This window comes from Hylobates moloch, unplaced genomic scaffold (assembly GCF_009828535.3).
Source record: "Hylobates moloch isolate HMO894 unplaced genomic scaffold, HMol_V3 SCAFFOLD_7, whole genome shotgun sequence".
NCBI lineage: Eukaryota > Metazoa > Chordata > Mammalia > Primates > Hylobatidae > Hylobates > Hylobates moloch.
Window position 1 is genome coordinate 110,535,008 of NW_026652282.1, and position 16,055 is coordinate 110,551,062.

Genomic DNA, 16,055 nt, shown 5'->3' on the forward strand with positions numbered 1-16,055 from the left:
TGGTGTTAGGTTGCATGTTGTATCCTTAGAAAAAACCACTCTTCAACCTGGGTGAACTTTACATTTGAGAGAAGTGAGGGTCCGGGTTCAAATGTATACTCATAATATGTATTTGTCATTGACAGCCAAAAACAAAAGCCCATCTTCAGCTTGTTTTGGTGGTCGTGATTCTTTTTTTTTTTTTTTCTCTCTCTCTCGTTTTTGAGAGTCACGCGCTGTCGCCCAGGCTGGAGTGCAGTGGCATGATCTCGGCTCACTGTAACCTCCGCCTCCTGGGTTCAAGCGATTCTCGTGCCTCAGCCTTGTTAGTAGCTGGGATTACAGGCGCCCACCACCACGCCCGGCTAATTTTTGTATTTTTAGTACAAAAATACAAAAAATCACCATGTTGGCCGGGCTGATCTCAAACTCCTGAGCTCAAGTGATCCGCCCGCCTTGGCCTCCCAAAGTGCTGGAATTACAGGCGGAAGCCATCATGCCTAGCGCTTTTGTGGTCATGATTCTTACTGGAATCCCCGAATGGCACTGGCAAGAGGTGGGAGCCCCAGGTGCTCGTCTCCCCTCCTTTCCCCTTCCCCCTCCCAGAACCTCTTTCCAGCTCAGACAAGACTCAAGCTTATTTCCTCATCTTGAAGAATGGAGCTGCTGCTTCATGCCCTTTCTGTCTCACAAGGGTGCTTGGGGGAACAAAGGAAGCAATGTCTGTGACAGGCTTTGATAACCATAAAATGCTCTCCGAGGGTTGCTGTGCATCATTGTGCTTCGGGCAGAAGCAAGAATGAGGGAACAGAGGCATGGCATGGCAGGGTAGCAGCGTTCATTCCCTTGACCCCCCAGAGTGGGAGGACAGGGGCCCAGGGAAAGAGCAGGGAACTCTGGTCTGTGCCAGGCAGTTCATTCATGTTATCGCTCTTAATTCCCGCAGTGGCACTTGGGAGGTAGGCACCTTTATTATCCTCATTTTGTAGTGAGGAAACTGAGGCTCAAGGAGGTTAAGGGACTTGTGCGAGGTTACTGGGTGGTCCTGAGTGATGCAGTTGGGACGTGAAATAGGCCTGTCTGCCTCTGGAGCCCTGGCTCGTTCCATATGTCTCTCAAGCTCTGAATGGGGGGCTTCTGTTTGTATTCGGGAGGCACTGGGGGAGGGGGGCAGTTGGACAGAAAATGCTGCCACCACAAGGAGCGCTGGGAAAAGGTGGGCGTCTCAGGCTCCTGCTCCCCCTCCCCTTCCCCCTGTTCCTCCCCCAGACACTCAGATGGATGGCCCCAGCCCACACAAAGGTAACCAGCGCCCGAGATTCAGCAGCACACTCACATGCTTCTGTCTGGTTATTCTGCCTGGCAGTGTGTCCGCTGCAGTGTTCTCCTGGAGAGGTTTTTGTCCCTCCCCGTGACCTTCCTTTCCCCCTCCCGCCTTCCTTTCTCTCCCAGTCACCACCACCTGCTCTGGTTGCCCCCATGGCAGGGGGCTTTGTAGCAGGAAGCAAGAGGTGGGGGAGGGTGGGGAACGCTCCTGCAACACTGAAAGCGGGGCACTGGCCAAGGGCTTCTTCCCACAGGGGCTCAGAGCCAGGGGGAAGGAGAGAGGGGGAGGGGTCCCCCACTTGTTCTTGCTCCTCCCCCTCCCAGGCAACTTGCCTCGCTGCTGCTCTCTGGCAGCTTTGGCCACCAGAAAGGAGAGTCACCCTTTGGTTCCTGGCTTGGCTTAGTGAAACCCTGGTACTTTACCCAGCATCCTCCAGTCCTGCCATTGTACACTCTATCCTCCTGGCGATAAAGCAGCATTGTACCCTCATAGCCAGTGACTTCCTGCTAGGCTTGTACCTCTCTGCCCTTTCAGGATGGGGACTGATCATGGCTTCTCACTGTCTTGGGATTGACCAGAGGAAACAAATGCCCCGAGCCCTCATCTTCTGTTCTCTACTGCTCCTTTCCTGACTTGATGTCTTTTTAGGCAACTTTTCTGGCCATCCAGGGCTCTGCACACAGCTGGCTTGAAACAGGTCAACAAATATTTGTTGTAATAATGTGGCCAGGCGTGGTGGCTTACGCCTGTAATCCCAGCACTTTGGGAGGCTGAAGCAGGTGGATCACATGAGATCAGGAGTTTGAGACCAGCCTGGGCAACATGGTGAAACCCCATCTGTACTAAAAGTATAAAAATTAGCTGGGCGTGGTGGCACGTGCCTTTATCCCCAGCTACTTGGGAGGCTGAGGCAGGAGAATTGCTTGAAACTGGGAGGCAGAGGTTGCAGTGAGCCGAGATTGTGCCATTACACTCCAGCCTGGGTGCCAGAGCGAGACTCTGTCTCAAAAACAAACAAACAACAATAACAACAACAACAACAAATAATAATAATAATAATAATAATAATAATAATAATAATAATAATGTGCCCAGCCCTGAGTTAAGTGCTGTAAGGAACAGAAAAATGATGGCAATATGAACCCTGTCCCCAAGGAACTTAAAATCTAGCAGGAGAGGTGAGACTTACGCATGAAACTCTGGATGGAAAGAAGAAAGTGAGGCATCAGATTATGTGGTTCAGACTTGGTACTCTGGCTACACAGAGGAAGAGGGCCCAGAGTGTTGTGGAATATGGTAGAAGACAGAGGATTGAACTGAGGCCTTGATGTTCTGAGGAGTTTGGATAAGTCGGAAATACTAGTTACCTATTGGGGTATAACAAATTACTATACAACTTAGCAGCTTTACACAACAATAAGCCTATGTTATCTCACACAGTTTCTTGGGGTCAGGAATTCAGGGGCTTAGCTAGGCCTGGCTTGGGGTCTCTCATGAGGTTGCAGTCAGGTATCAGCCAGGGCAACATTCCTCTGAGGGCGTGACTGGAGGATCTGCTTCTGGGGTAGCTTGCTCGCATGGCTGGCACATTGATGCTGGTTGTTGGCAGCAGGCCTCCTCTCCCTGTCCCATGGATCTCTCCAATGGGCTGCTCAAGGGTCCCCAGGACACAGCAGCTGGCTTTCCCCACAGTGAGAGATCCAAAAGAGAGCAAGGCAGAAACCACAGTGTCTTTTAGGCCCTAGCCTCAGAAGACACCTACTGTCATTTCTGCAGTCTCCTGTTGGTTACATAGGTCAGCCCTACTCACTGTAGGAGGAAGGTGCATAAGAGCATGAAGATCAGGGGATCACTGGGGCCATCTTAGAGGCTGACTCCTACAGTCTGCCCTCTGGCCTCCCCCAGTGATTCCTGTCCCTCCCACATGCAAAGTATGTCACCTCTCCCAGTGCCCCCCAAAGTTTCATCCAATTATAGCATCAACTCCAGGTTGAGAATCTCTTTTATTTACTTATTTACTTATTTATTTGTTTGTTTATTTATTTATTTATTTATTTGAGATGGAGTTTTGCTCTTGTTGCCCAAGCTGGAATGCAGTGGCTCTATCTGGGCTCACTGCAACCTCTGCCTCCCAGGTTCAAGTAATTCTCCTGCCTCAGCCTCCCGAATAGCTGGGATTACAGGTACCTGCCACCACTCCCGGCTAATTTTTTGTACTTTTAGTAGAGATGGGGTTTCACCATATTGGCCAGGCTAGTCTCGAACTCCTGACATCTGGTGATCCACCCGCTTCAGCCTCTCAAAGTGCTGGGATTACAGGTGTGAGCCACCGTGCCTGGCAATTTTTTTTCTTTTCTTCTCTCTTTTTTTTTTGAAACAGAGTCTCACTCTGTCACCCAGGCTGGAGTGCAGTGCCGCGATCTTGGCATACTGCAACCTCCCCCTCCTGGGCTCAAGCAATTCTCATGCCTCAGCCTCCCGAGTAGCTGGGACTGCAGGCGTGCACCACCACACCCAGCTGATTTTTTGTATTTTTAGTAGAGACTGGGTTTCACTATGTTGGCCAGGCTGGTCTTGAACTCCTGTCCTCAACTGATCTGCCTGCCTTAGGGGCAGGAGTTCGAGACCAGCCTGGCCAATATGGCAAAACCCCTCTCTACTAAAAATGCAAAAATTAGCTGGGCATGGTGGCGTATATCTGTAATCCCAGCTACTCAGGAGGCTGAGGGAGGAGAATCCCTTGAACCTGGGAGGCAGAGGTTGCAGTGAGCAGAGATCACAACACCACTGCACTCCAGCCTCAGCGACAAAGTGAGACTCGGTCTCAAAAAAAAGAAAAAAAAAAAGATAGCTGTCTCATTTCTCTTTACTCTCAGAGTTTGCTTCTGCCTATTTACAGATAAGACTTATAAAAACCTCAATAGATGGTGATTGAGGCAGGTAAAGAAGGCATGCAGAGTCTTGAGAGAAGCTAGGATATCCCCTCAATCTCTGATTTACAATCCCTGTGGCATTCCTTGGTTTATGGGGTTGAGCATTTGAACCTCTTCATATCTCCCCACCGGCTACAAACTCATGGGAACCTGTGTTGATCCTGGAGAGACTTCACATGGTTAGCGCCTGGCCCAGCGTCTGGCCTCAAACCTGACAGTAGTTTTCGGCCATTTGGGGTAGTGTAAGCAAAGTACAGCATGGACACAGATAAGGTGAGATGGCCTTGGCCACTGAGGGCAGTGATGACCCTGGTGGATGGATAAGCTGCCTGGTCTGACCTGACCTAGGACTGCATCTCTGCTTTCCAGGGCAAAGGCCGTTGGAGCCAGCAGAAGACACGATCTCCCAAATCTCCCACCCCAGTGAAACCCACAGAACCATGTACACCCTCTAAGTCCCGAAGTGCCAGCTCAGAGGAGGCCTCAGAGTCACCTACAGCCCGGCAGATCCCCCCAGAGGCACGTCGGCTCATAGTGAACAAAAATGCTGGTGAGACCCTCCTGCAGAGGGCGGCACGTCTCGGCTATAAGGTAAGGGAGTTCTCGACTGACCACAGGGTGCCGTTGGTCTGAGCATCTATGAAGAAGCTTTTCTCCATGGGCTCTTCTGGCGCTTGAACCCAGGCTGGCCTCCCTCTACACCTCAGATTGCCCTGGGGCTGCCTTGCCCCTCATCGCTTGGATGTCAGTGTGTGAGAATGCAAACTTGTTTGAATGTCAATTTGGGATGAATGCAATTGAAATGGTATCATGCAGTGTATTCCTAGACCAGGAATGCAATTTTTGGATATCCAAGTTGTCTTGAATTTCTCTGTATGGTGGTTTCCCAACTCAGAAAGGAACAAGGGGTGATTTATTGCTCACTCTTCATCTCCTCCTCCAGCTTCCCCTCATTTCCGCCTCTTGCAGAGGGGCCAGGATCATGTTTGAGCGGGGAGGCTGAGCTAACCCCACCTTATACCACTTCCCTATAGATTAGAAAGAAGGCAAGAAAGGAAGCTGGCATTTATTGAGCACTTCTTTTGTCATGTTAAGAGCCTGATTACTTTATATCATTTAATCTCACAGTAAGCCGATGGAGTAGATTTATTATCCCCATTTTATAGGTAAGAAAATCGAGGCTTTGCAGTGTTCACTGATATGTCCAAGATCACTCAACTACTACGTATATGAGTCTGAATTCAAACCAAGGTCTTTTGATTCCCAAGTGCCAGGGTAGGTGGAAGACTGACTCATTCACCATAATTCAGTTACACCTTGGATGTTTCCATTGTTCCCCACTTTTTATTGAGTGTATATCTTTGCCTACCATATGGATTATTTCCTCAGGGTTTGCTCCTAGCAGTGGAGTTGCTGGGTTAGTTACAGAGTGTGCCTTTGGTTTTAATTCTTTCCATCCCTATACCTGACTCGTTTCACACCAGCCACACTCCCAGCCAGACTGGTCAGCCCTGGGGAGCTAACGTGACAGTGTCTCACTGGCAAGCAGCCTGTCTTTCATGAGCACCTAGTGTGGGTGCCTGGATAGCTGCCGAGGGAGACCTAAAACAAAAATCAAGACCAATCCCTGCTGTCAAGGTTAATTTAATTGTCTTGTACCCTGGGCAAAACCAGCAAACAGGAAACCATCGGAGGGGCCAATGGGATAGGGCTGGAGCACTGAGGCAGCCTGTCAGGGAGGGTGGAAGGAGCCCTCTTGGGCCCTGGGGAAGAGGCAAACATCTGCACTGGTGAGGAGGGTGGGAAGCCTCAGGCTTTCTCCCAGGTAAAGGAGCTTGACAGTTTCTATATACAGGTAGCAGCACCCCTGACACAGGCTGCACACACAGCCGCTCTAGCCAGCTAGCCTGTGAGCTGTCAGACAGAAAGGTGGAGTGGCCTATCTCCCCAGTGCCCCAGAGAGGACTGGCAATGGTGCAGCTGTGGGATCCGTTTTTTGGAAATCCAGGCAGCCATTAATGCTGCCAGCCTCTCCCCTCCTCACCTCATTCACCCAGCTTCAGCCCACGCTAGCTAGGGTGCTTCAGGTCCCTGGGGTCCCACCTGTAGTCCTAGCATCATCTCAATCCAAGGAAGGCAGTCATCAAAGTGTGGATGAATGGCAGTATTGAATTATCCTTTTTTTTTTTTGAGATGGAGTCTTGCTCTGTCACCTAGGCTGGAGTGCAATGGCGCAATCACGGCTCACTGCAGCCTCCGCCTCCTGGGTTCAAGGGATTCTCCTGCCTCAGCCTCCTGAGTAGCTGGGATTACAGGCACCTGCCATCACACCGGGCTAATTTTTGTATTTTTAGTAGAGAGGAGGTTTCGCCATGTTGGCTAGGCTGGTCTCAAACTCCTGACCTTAGGTGATCTGCCTGCCTCAGCCTCCCAAAGTGCTGGGATTACAGGCGTGAACCACTGCACCCAGCCTATTGGATTATCCTGACTTGAGGGGAGGGCTAGAACTGACTGTCCTGGCTTGAACATTGATCCTGCCGAGACCCACATCCAGGGATAGTCCTTAAAACAATTGTCTTCCTTATTCTTGAATTGCCACCAGAGGCCGTGCTCTCCACCACATCTCATTTCCCTGGTCTGGGGCTGGCTTGCCAAGCTCAGGTAGTCGAGGTCTGAGTGCTTGAGCTCTGGGTGGGCAGGTCAGCCTCTCTGAGGACCTCACCTCAAATACCACCACCCAGATGAGGGTCCTTGGCCATAAAAAAGAAGTCTCTCCAGGCCAGGCGCGGTGGCTCACGCCTGTAATCCTAACACTTTGGGAGGCCAAGGTGGGCGGATCACCTGAGGTCAGGCACTCGAGACCATCCTGGCCAACATAGTGAAACCTCATCTCTATTAAAAATATGAAAATTAGCCAGGCATGGTGGCATGCACCTGTAGCCCCAGCTACTTGGGAGGCTGAGACAGGAGAATTGCTTGAACCTGGGAGGCAGAGGCTGCAGTGAGCTGAGATTGCGCCACTGCACCCCAGCCTGGGCAACAGGGTGAGACTCTGTCTCGAAAAAAAAAAAAAAAAGTCTCTCCGCTGCCAAGGAAACGGCCCAGAGCTGGGGTCCTGGCAATTGTGCTCAGGACTGACGTTGTTAATGAAAGATTTTGAAGTGTGTCCCTGCTATAAAGGGCAGGCTCTGAGACTCCTCGGATACTTGGGGAGCGTTGAGTCTCAGGGTTATATAAGTTCAAAAATTAGACCTCTCTTTGCTCATGGAGTTGTCCCTGTCCCCACAGGATGTTGTTCTCTACTGCCTCCAGAAAGACAGTGAAGACGTGAATCACCGTGACAATGCTGGCTACACAGCCCTGCATGAGGCTTGTTCCCGGGGCTGGACCGACATCCTGAACATCCTGCTGGAGCACGGGGCCAACGTGAACTGCAGCGCGCAGGACGGCACGAGGCAAGAGGGCTGCATCTCCCTCCAGTCCCGCCCTCACTCCCAGCTCAGCCTCTCACTCAAAAGACCTTGCCCGCCGCTGGCAGGGCACGGTGGCTCACGCCTGTAATCCCAGCACTTTGGGAGGCCAAGGAGGGCAGATCATGAGGTCAGGAGTTCGAGACCAGCCTGGCCAACATAGTGAAACCCCATCTTTACTAAAAATACAAAAATTAGCCGGGTGTGGTGGCATGTGCCTGTAGTCCCAGCTACTAAGGAGGCTGAGGCAGGAGAATCGCTTGAACCCAGGAGGTGGAGGTTGCAGTGAGCTGCAACCATGCCATTGCACTCCAGCCTGGGTGATGGAGACTCCGTCTCAAAAAAAAAAAAATAAAAAATAAAAAAAATGAAGACTTTACCTCAGCTTGAACCTTCGTAGCACACCAGACTGCGAGTTGCAGAGAGGCCTTGACAGGAGGAGTTTTGGAAAGACTTCTGTAGGCTCAAGAGGGAACCAGTTTAGGGCAGGAGCCAATGAGTTAGTTCCCAGATGGCCAGGCCACATCAGTTACTAAGGGGAGGCTGTGGTTGTCTAGGGATCATCCCATCACGTGTAGCTGTCACCTGGAAGACTACTCGGCCTTCCCTCCACTCATCCTGGTGGGGGACCTGTCTCAGACAGAATAGGAACTGGGAGGTTTACCTGAGGGTAATATCCAGATTTGATTTTTAAAATTTGATCTCTAGACACTGTAAGAAAAATACACCTGCTGTGTCTTAGAGAAATTGTACCCATTCTCCTGTGTTCTACCAGAGAGCCTACTTCCTGGGCAAATTAGAGACAGGAGCTGCAGATCCAGGAGGGGGCTCCGCTTGGGTTCTGCCTGGCATGTGGAGCCCTTCTGCTCATCTCTGCTCTCAGGCAGTCACCCAGGGCCTTCAGTTCCCTGAACTGAAGTATCCCTCTACAGCTGCCCATCCCTTCTTTTTTTTTTTTTTTTTTTTTTTTTTGAGATGGAGTCTTACTCTGTCGCCCAGGCTGGTATGCAGTGGCATAATCTTGGCTCGCTGCAACCTCTGTCTCCCAGGTTCAAGCAATTCTCCTGCCTCAGCCTTCCGAGTAGCTGGGACTATGGGTGCCCGCCATGACGCCCAGCTAATTTTTGTATTTTTAGTAGAGATGGGGCTTCACCATGTTGGCCAGGCTGGTCTCAAACTCTTGGCCTCAAGTGATCCACCTGCTTCGGCCTCCCAAAGTGCGGGGATTACAGGTGTGAGCCACCGCGCCCGGCTTCCCTGCAGCTGCCTTAACTTTATTGTAGGTCAGGGACCCATTCTCTAGTGAACTCCACAACTACCAATAGAGCTACATTGTGCCATGGGAACTGTCCCAAGATGTCAGGGGAACGTAAGAGAGAGTAATGGGAGGGAGGAAAAGGGGGTACAGAGAGAGGAGGAGTTGGGGAGATGGTAGTGGAGAGTTGCAAGGCTACAGGTGGTTCCCTTGTCCTAAGTCTTAAACCATATTACACCAAGGTTACCTGGGGGTCAGCTCAGTTTTTTCCCCTGATGCTGTAGCCTTAAGTCCAGACACCCCAGTTCCCACTTGGGCCCTGTTATCCTCACCCTGTATCACCTCCACAGGCCAGTTCATGATGCGGTGGTCAACGACAACCTGGAGACCATCTGGCTGCTGCTGTCCTATGGGGCTGATCCCACACTGGCTACCTACTCGGGTCAGACAGCCATGAAACTGGCCAGCAGCGACACCATGAAGCGCTTTCTCAGTGGTAAGCATGGTCCAGACTTGACACTGTTGTCCTTGGGGCCAGCCTCTGATTCCTGAACTTGTGAGGACATCCTCTTCATCTCCTTCCACCTTGAACAGCTCCCATGAGGGCCATCTGCCCTCTTCACCTGCTTTCTTTCAAAGAGCTCAAGAATCTCAGTTTGCTTGAAAAAGTCCAAAGGCCACTTCCTCTTATCCCCTTACTGCAAGTGTGTGCATCCTCTTCAGGGCCCTGGGAGCCCACAGGGACCTATTTCGTAGCTAGGGATCTAGGGTGGGCCTCTGTGTGGGGGCGGCAGCCCCACTAGTAGACCTAGCTAGGGGCAGAATGTGTTGACCTGTGCTTTGAATGAGATGTCAGTTGCAACAAAGTGATACTTAGCATTTTGCTTATGTGTTTGCAATTTCTTCTTGTTTGTGATCAAGTGGATCACAGTGGAACCCCTGGGATGCTTCCCGAAGCTTCATTCTTTACAGCCCTTGCCTGTGGGAACTATGATGTTCCCTCTGCATCCCAGGGTCCCCCTTCCTTCCGTTCCTTTTCCTCCCTCACCTGCCCCTTCTGGAAAGTGTGTGGTGTTGAGACCCATGGCAAGGGCCACAAGCCAACATGCATTTATTTTCTCATTAGTGGATAGCAGCTGTTTGTCTGCAGTTAGATAGCTCTACTGAGTTGGGCAGGGGGAGGGGGGAAGGAGGGGAGTCTAGCTTGGGCATGCTCAGTAGGAATCTCCTCAGACTTGACCTCTGAATAAAGGAACCCCGCCTCTTAGTGACATCACAGTTTGGCCCTTGCTCTAGCAGTGACTTCTTCAGACTGCCTGAGTGGTGGAGCAGCTGGGAGTTGTATCTCTGAACCTCCTTGGAGGCTGCAGTGTTTGTATTATGGTTAGAACCCCTCTCTGGCCAGGAGCCAATAGGACTAAGGATTGGCCCAAGGCTGCTCCCTCTTCTCACCCAGGCTTTGGCCCTAGTTAGCCCCGAACCTCTATACCTCCAGATATGTGGTTCCAGGCTCCCAACCAGGGGCTCATTTGTTTATCCAACAAAGGTTACCTAAGTAGTTGATGATGGAGGAAGAAACAAAGGGGGCCTAACTAAAGGCTCGTATGGAAGGGGAGGACTAGGTAGGGGGTGAGGGGGAGTGATGGGAGGCTGTCGCGGGAGATCTTGACTCCTGCTCAGCCGGCCTCCACCCACGTCTCAGTTGAGCTGACTAAACCTTGGAGCACAGGCCTCAGGCCTGTACAGCCTGACTAGCCTCTCCCAGGCTGGGGGCAGGATGGCTGCCTTTTCTGTTTTCCCTCCCTCCAGCTCTGGGTTCCCAAGCCCCTGTCCTTGAGGGGCAGAGCAGCCTTGGAATGTTCATTCAGTCATTTGTCCTGGGCCAGTGGTGACTGTTGTTCCCCTTAGCTGAACCATCCTTAGGGGTGCAGGGCTCGGGGCAAGCCACCGTTGGTAGCTCCCTCCCACATACTGTGCACACATGCACTCTCTCTTAGACACATACATGTGTTATCTGCACTCCACTGGATTCCCAGGAAAATCTGAGACCAACAAGTATCCAGAGCATCTTGATATGACAAAGGCACCACACGCAGCTCTGTCTTTGAGAAACTGGTCTAGTCCCGAGGCCTCCTTAGGCTAGAAACTGCTATCCCGAGGGTCTCGGGATTCTAGATTAAATAACAGTGACCACCTTAGTAAGCAGATGAACTATTTGCTTCCCCAATCCCTTCTCCAAAACCCCAAAGGAGTCGGAATGTTGAAACAATTTTAAGTAGTTAAAAAATGGGAAATAGGCCAGGCACAGTGGCTTATGCCCGTGATCCCAGCACTTTGGGAGGCTCAGGTAGGAGAATTGCTTCAGGCCAGGAGTTTGAGACCAGCCTGGGCAACATACAGAGACCTTGTCTCTACAAAAAAATTTAAAAATTAGCCAGGTATGGTGACTGCACTCCAGCCTGGGCAACAGAGTGAGACAGTGTCTCAAAAAAAAAAAAAAGAGAGAGAGAGACAGAGAGGAGAGAAATAAACACGTTTCTCTTGTCTTTCTCTCTCTCATCCCAGCTACTAGCTATCTTTTGGTTTGGTTTTGTTTTTGGCGTGATCTTGGCTCACTGCAACCTCCGCCTCCTGGGTTCAAGTGATTCTCATTCCTCAGCCTCCCGAGTAGCTGGGATTACAGGCATTCGCCACTATGCCCGGCTAATTTTTGAATGTTTAGTAGAAACAGGGTTTTGCCATGTTGGCCAGGCTGGTCTCGAACTTCTGCTAGCCAGCTTTTTGACATCTCCTGAAACTAAATTGAATGCCAGTCTATGTTGCAGAATTCAGAGAAGACTTTTATTTTTTTTTAGACAGAGTCTCACTCTGTCGCCCAGGCTCGAGTGCAGTGGTGTGATCTCGGCTCACTGCAACCTCCACCTCTCAGGTTCACACCATTCTCCTGCCTCAGCCTCCCAAGAAGCTGGGACTACAGGCACCTGCCACCACGTTCGGCTAATTTTTTTGTATTTTTAGTAGAGACGGGGTTTCACCATGTTAGCCAGGATGGTCTCGATCTCCTGACCTCGTGATCTGCCTGCCTTGGCCTCCCAAAGTGCTGGGATTACAGGCGTGAGCCACCGCGCCCGGCCCCAGAGAAGACTTTTCTTAACTCTAGTACTTCACATATGTGTGGTGTGTGTGTGTATGTATGTATATGTGTCTATATATATTTGAGACAGAGTCTTGCTGCGTTGCCCAGGCTAGAGACTCCAGCACTTCCTAACTTGTCCTGGCTGAGCACCTTTATTTAGATTTGTTAAAAATTACTAGAGACAGTGTCTCGCTCTGTCACCCAGGCTGGAGTGCAGTGGTACAATCATAGCTCAGTGCAGTTTCAAACTCCTGGGCTCAAGCAATCCTCCTGCCTCAGCCTCCCAAGTAGCTAGGACCACAGGTGTGTGCCACCAGTCCCAGCTAATTTTGTATTTTAACTTTTTGTTGAGATACAGGGTTTGCTATATTGCCCAGGCTGGTCTGGAACTCCTGGGCTCCAGCTGTCTTCCTGCCTTGGCCTCCCAAAGTGCTGGGATTACAAGTGTGAGCCACCATGCCCAGTCTTCATTTAGACCTGTTGCTCACTTTATGGGCATGGAGCTAGCTTAATAATGGGAGTCAGGAGCCAATGGGTTGCTATAAAGTGCACCAGCTCTTTTCCATGCAAAGGCAGCCTGGGACCTTGGCCTACCACCCCAGGAAGGCAGGCACTGGCAGGAGTCAGCAGGCTCTCAAGAAACAGGGGGCACTTAGGCCCAAAGGCTGTTTGTAGGGTGTGTGAGAGGACAATACTCAGGGACTTTTTTAAAAATTGAGGTAAAATTTACCTAACATACTCATTTTAAAGTGAACAATTCAGGCCAGGCATGGTGGCTCACCCCTGCAATCCCATCACTTTGGGAGGCCAAGGTGGGTGGATCACTTGAGGTCAGGAATTGGAGACCAGCCTGACCAACATGGTGAAACCCCATCTCTGCTAAAAATACAAAAGTTAACTGGACTGTGGTGGTGCACGCCTGTAATCCCAGCTACTCGGGAGGCTGAGGCAGGAGAATTGCTTGAACCCAGGAGGTGGAGTTTGTAGTGAGCCGAGATCACACCACTGCACTCCAGCCTGGGCGACAGAGCGAGACTCCGTCTCAAAAAATAAATAAATTAATTAAAAAAAAATAAAGTGAACAATTCAGTGGGATTTAGTACATTTTCTTTTTTTTTTTTTCTGAGACAGATCTCACTGTTACCCAGGCTGGAGTGCAGTGGCATGATCTCAGCTCACTGCAACCTCTGCCTCCCAGGTTCAAGTGATTCTCCTGCCTCAGCTTCCCGAGTAGCTACGACTATAGGTGTCCACCACCATGCCTGGCTATTTTATATTTTTAATAGAGGTAGGTTTCACCGTGTTGGCCAGGCTGGTCTCCAACTCCTGACCTCAAGTGATCCACCTCCCTTGGCCTCCCAAAGTGCTGGGATTACAGGTGTGAGCTACTGCTCCTGGCCCATTTAGTACATTCCTAATGTTGTGCAGCCAACCTCAGGGGCTGTTTGGATGCCTTGAACTGAGTGTTTGGCTCTCATTTTTCATGCCTGTGTGCCTCCCTGCCAAATCTCCAGGGACCACTGGGTAGGTTGGTAGGGTGGCTGCAGGGAGCACCCGAACATGGAGACTGGAGGCTGGGGAAGCGTTTCCCTCCACTGCTCTACCTCCTCAGCCCCTACACCTAGATACATTTACATGGACTTCTGATTTATGTATTTATTTTTGAGACAGAGTCTCGCTCTGTTGCCAGGCTGGAGTGCAATGACACAATCTCTGCTCACCGCAACCTCTGCCTCCCAGGTTCAAGTGATTCTCCTGCCTCAGCCTCCCGACTAGCTGGGACTACAGGCGCCTGCCACCATGCCCAGCTAATTTGTTGTATTTTTAGTAGAGACGGGGTTCACCATGTTGGCCAGGATGGTCTTGATCTCTTGACTCTCGTGATCTACCCGCCTCAGTCTCCCAAAGTGCTGGGATTACAGGCGTGAGCCACTGCGCGCAGCAGTAAATCCTTTTCTAAGTACAAAGAAATGTCACTATTTTCCGGTATCCTGAAGTGAGTCCTTTTGTAAAGCAGAAGATAGATAATTCATCTGGGTTGTAAATGTAGATTTTCTTATGTTGGGTTGGCTTAAGGTGAGTCCCATTTCTCCTGAGATCATGAAGAATGGAGTGGCACTCCTTTATTCATTCGTTCATCTGTCCATTTAGTGAGCACCTATTAGATTTCAGGTGCTGTCCTGGGTACAGGAGGCCAGACGGTGAACCCTTTCTACCTCATGCTTGGGCTTGGAGCGCCAAGCCATCCAAACTCCCTGAGAGGCCTCTGGAAGGCCTCCCCCTTCGGCCAAATTACAGGCAGGTATGTGACTGATTTACCTTTGTCCCTTTGAAGAAGAGAGCAATATCCAAGCTGGCTGAAGGAAAACAGACTTGTTTTTCCTCGTCTGTTGGAAAGAATGTAGGGCTTACCCAGAGTTGATGCAGTTTGGTTGGGGACATCAGAGGAAGTATCAGGACACTCTGCCTTCCACCTATGAAAGGGTTAGCAGTTTACCGCTTGAGGTCACTGAATCACAGGTTATTGTTTTTCCTGCTAGAGACCTCTGCCATGTTGAAGACCACTTGTTTTTTGTTTTTCTCACCTTTCATGTGCCTCAGCTGCTGAGTTAGTTAGAGGAGATAGGGAGGGGTATGATCGGACCCTGAGGAATAGACAAACTGCTGGGGTAGCCTCTTGAATTGAGGTGAGAGGCTCTATTCTTACCATGAGGCCTGAGGGTGCTTTTTATTTTTATTTATTTATTTATTTATTTATTTATTTATTTATTTATTTACTTATTTGTTTATAGACAAGGTCTCACTTTGTTACCTAGGCTGAAGTACAGTGGCACAATCTGGGCTCACTGAAGCCTCGACCTCCCGGATTCAAGCAATCCTCCTGCCTCAGCCTCCCGAGTAGCTGGGATTACAGGCACACATTACCACACCAAAATAATTATTGTATTTTTTGTAGAGACGGGGTTTCACCATGTTACCCAGGCTGGTCTTGAACTCCTGAGCTCAGGTGATCTCCCTGCCCTGGCCTCCCAAAGCACTAGGATTACAAGTGTGAGCCATTGCACTGAGCTTCTGCGGGTGCTTTTTTAAAAAATAATTTATCGAGATGAAATTCATGCAATATGAAATTAACAATTTAAAAGGAAATAATTAGGCTGGTCACATTGGCTCACACCTATAATCCCAGCACTTTGGGAGGCCGAGGCAGGTGGATCACTTGAGCCCAGGAGTTCAAGACCATCATGGGCAACAAAGTGATTCCTTATCTTTACAACAACAACAATAACAAAAATTAGCTGGGTATGTTGGCACATACCTGTGGTCCCCACTACTTAGGAGGCTGAGGCAAGAGGATGGCTTGAGCCCAGGAGGTTGAGGTTCAGTGAGTCATGTTCATGCCACTGCACTCCAGCCTAGGTGACAGAGCAAGACCCTGTCTCAAAAAACTAAAGTAAAAACAAAGCAAACAATTCAGTGACATTTAGTATATTCACTGTCTTGTGCAACCACCTCTATCTAGTTCCAAAACATTTTCTTTTTTTTTTTTCTTTTTGAGACAGAGTCTCACTTTGTCACCCAGGCTGGAGTGGTGCAGTGGCGCGATCTTGGCTCACTGACGCCTCTGCCTCCGCCTCCCAGGTTTAAGTGATTCCCGTGCCTCAGCCTCCTGAGTAGCTGGGATTACAGACATGCACCACCACGGCCAGCTAATTTTTTTTTTTTTTTGAGACGGAGCCTCGCTCTGTCACCCAGGCTGGACTGCAGTGGCGCGATCTCGGCTCACTGCAGCCTCCACCTCCCGGGTTCACACCATTCTCCTGCCTCAGCCTCCCAAGTAGCTGGGATTACAGGTGCCCACCACCACACCCGGCTAACTTTTTGTATTTTTAGTAGAGATAGGGTTTCACCATGTTAGCCTGGATGGTCTCGATCTCCTGACCTCATGATCCACCCG

At 50.2% G+C, this 16,055-nt stretch overlaps 1 protein-coding gene across 1 annotated transcript in view; it reads left to right on the forward strand.

Moving 5' to 3' along the window:
* Positions 1-16,055, forward strand: part of BCORL1 (BCL6 corepressor like 1) — a 43,707-nt gene that overhangs the window by 16,511 nt on the left and 11,141 nt on the right. The window contains exons 5-7 of the mRNA XM_032757601.2: positions 4,609-4,830; positions 7,528-7,694; positions 9,315-9,460. Of these exons, the coding sequence (XP_032613492.1) occupies positions 4,609-4,830; positions 7,528-7,694; positions 9,315-9,460 (535 nt within the window). The remainder of the gene's footprint in view (positions 1-4,608; positions 4,831-7,527; positions 7,695-9,314; positions 9,461-16,055) is intronic.